The sequence below is a fragment of the Suricata suricatta genome, unplaced genomic scaffold, assembly GCF_006229205.1.
Source record: "Suricata suricatta isolate VVHF042 unplaced genomic scaffold, meerkat_22Aug2017_6uvM2_HiC HiC_scaffold_9258, whole genome shotgun sequence".
Taxonomy (NCBI): Eukaryota; Metazoa; Chordata; class Mammalia; order Carnivora; family Herpestidae; genus Suricata; species Suricata suricatta.
Window position 1 is genome coordinate 1 of NW_021916730.1, and position 1129 is coordinate 1129.

The following is a 1129-nucleotide window of genomic DNA, read 5'->3' on the forward strand; positions in this document are numbered from 1 at the left end:
TGGGGCCAGACAGGCCTCAGCCTGGTTCCTCTCTGCTCCCCTCTGCCTGGGGACTCACCCACCCTCTCTGCTTCCCTCCACCATCTAGTAAAGCTTGGAGCCGGCTTAGCCTTTGCCTACTTCACAGGAGTGTCCTGACAGTAATAGTGTCAGGGTTGTGTTTAGGGCTCATTGGAGTATGTGCTTGTATAAATCCAAGGAACTTTCCTTGGGCCATAATGCCATCCAACCAGATATTTACCGAAACCTCTCTGTCGAGATGGCTACCTTGCCCAGTTGTGATTTATTGTAAAGAGCCAGGAAGGCCTCGTCGCCTTAGCCAAGCTCAGCGGATTCTCCTGATCTTCTGAGTAGAAGCAGGTCTCTCACCGGCAGTTGCGGGTGGAGGTTCACCTTCTCCTGGTCACGGGACAGTCCCGACATTGCCACTCCATCCCTGAAGTGGGGCGTCTTTGTGTGCAGGGCGTGGTGTCTCATATTCCCGTGTTCTTTGGCCAACAGGGCCTGCCTCCAGGGTGGGCCTCAGGTTTCTGTCATAGAGGTTTCTAGGCCACTCCCATCAGGACTCAGTGATGCCACTGCCATCACAATGTCTGAGCTGGCATATAGGCAGCTCTCTGACCAGTGAGGGGCACACTTGGTAGGAGGAGGCACTGGCATCCTGACGCCCCTGGACCAGTGGGACAGAACCAGCGAACAGGATGTCTAGAAGGCGAAGGCCCCGGCGCCGTCAGGGACAGAGGCAAAGGCCCCTGCGCCCTCAGGGACCCAGGAGAAGAGCCAGGCGCCCTCAGGGACCGAGGAGGAGCGTGGGCTCCCGCTCCAGGAGAGCCCAGCTGCAGTTCTCCGTCAGCCGCATGGAGCATCTCCTGCGGGAGAGTCCCTACATGAAGCGCCTGAGCCCATCCACACCCATCTTCCTGGCCGGCATTCTCGAGTACCTGACGGCCAAAGTCCTGGATCTGGCGAGCAAGGAGGCCCGCAGTGACCACAAGACGCGCATCACCCCAGAGCACGTGCAGAGAGCGCTGGGCAGCCATCAGCACCTCAGCTGCCTCCTTGAGGGACACTCCTCCTCTCGGTCCATCAGATGCCCCCCCGCTAAAAAGGGCCGAGGCCTGAGTCCCTG

General features: G+C 59.2%; 1 protein-coding gene across 1 annotated transcript; it reads left to right on the top strand.

The window, feature by feature from the left end:
* Positions 1-578: 578 nt before the first annotated feature.
* Positions 579-1124, top strand: LOC115285350 (histone H2A-beta, sperm-like; the record flags this gene model as incomplete). The annotated part of the gene is made up of 2 exons (XM_029931621.1): positions 579-734; positions 765-1124. Coding segments are annotated over exons 1-2 (393 nt in total), but the record flags the coding sequence as incomplete, so codon positions are not given.
* Positions 1125-1129: the final 5 nt, after the last annotated feature.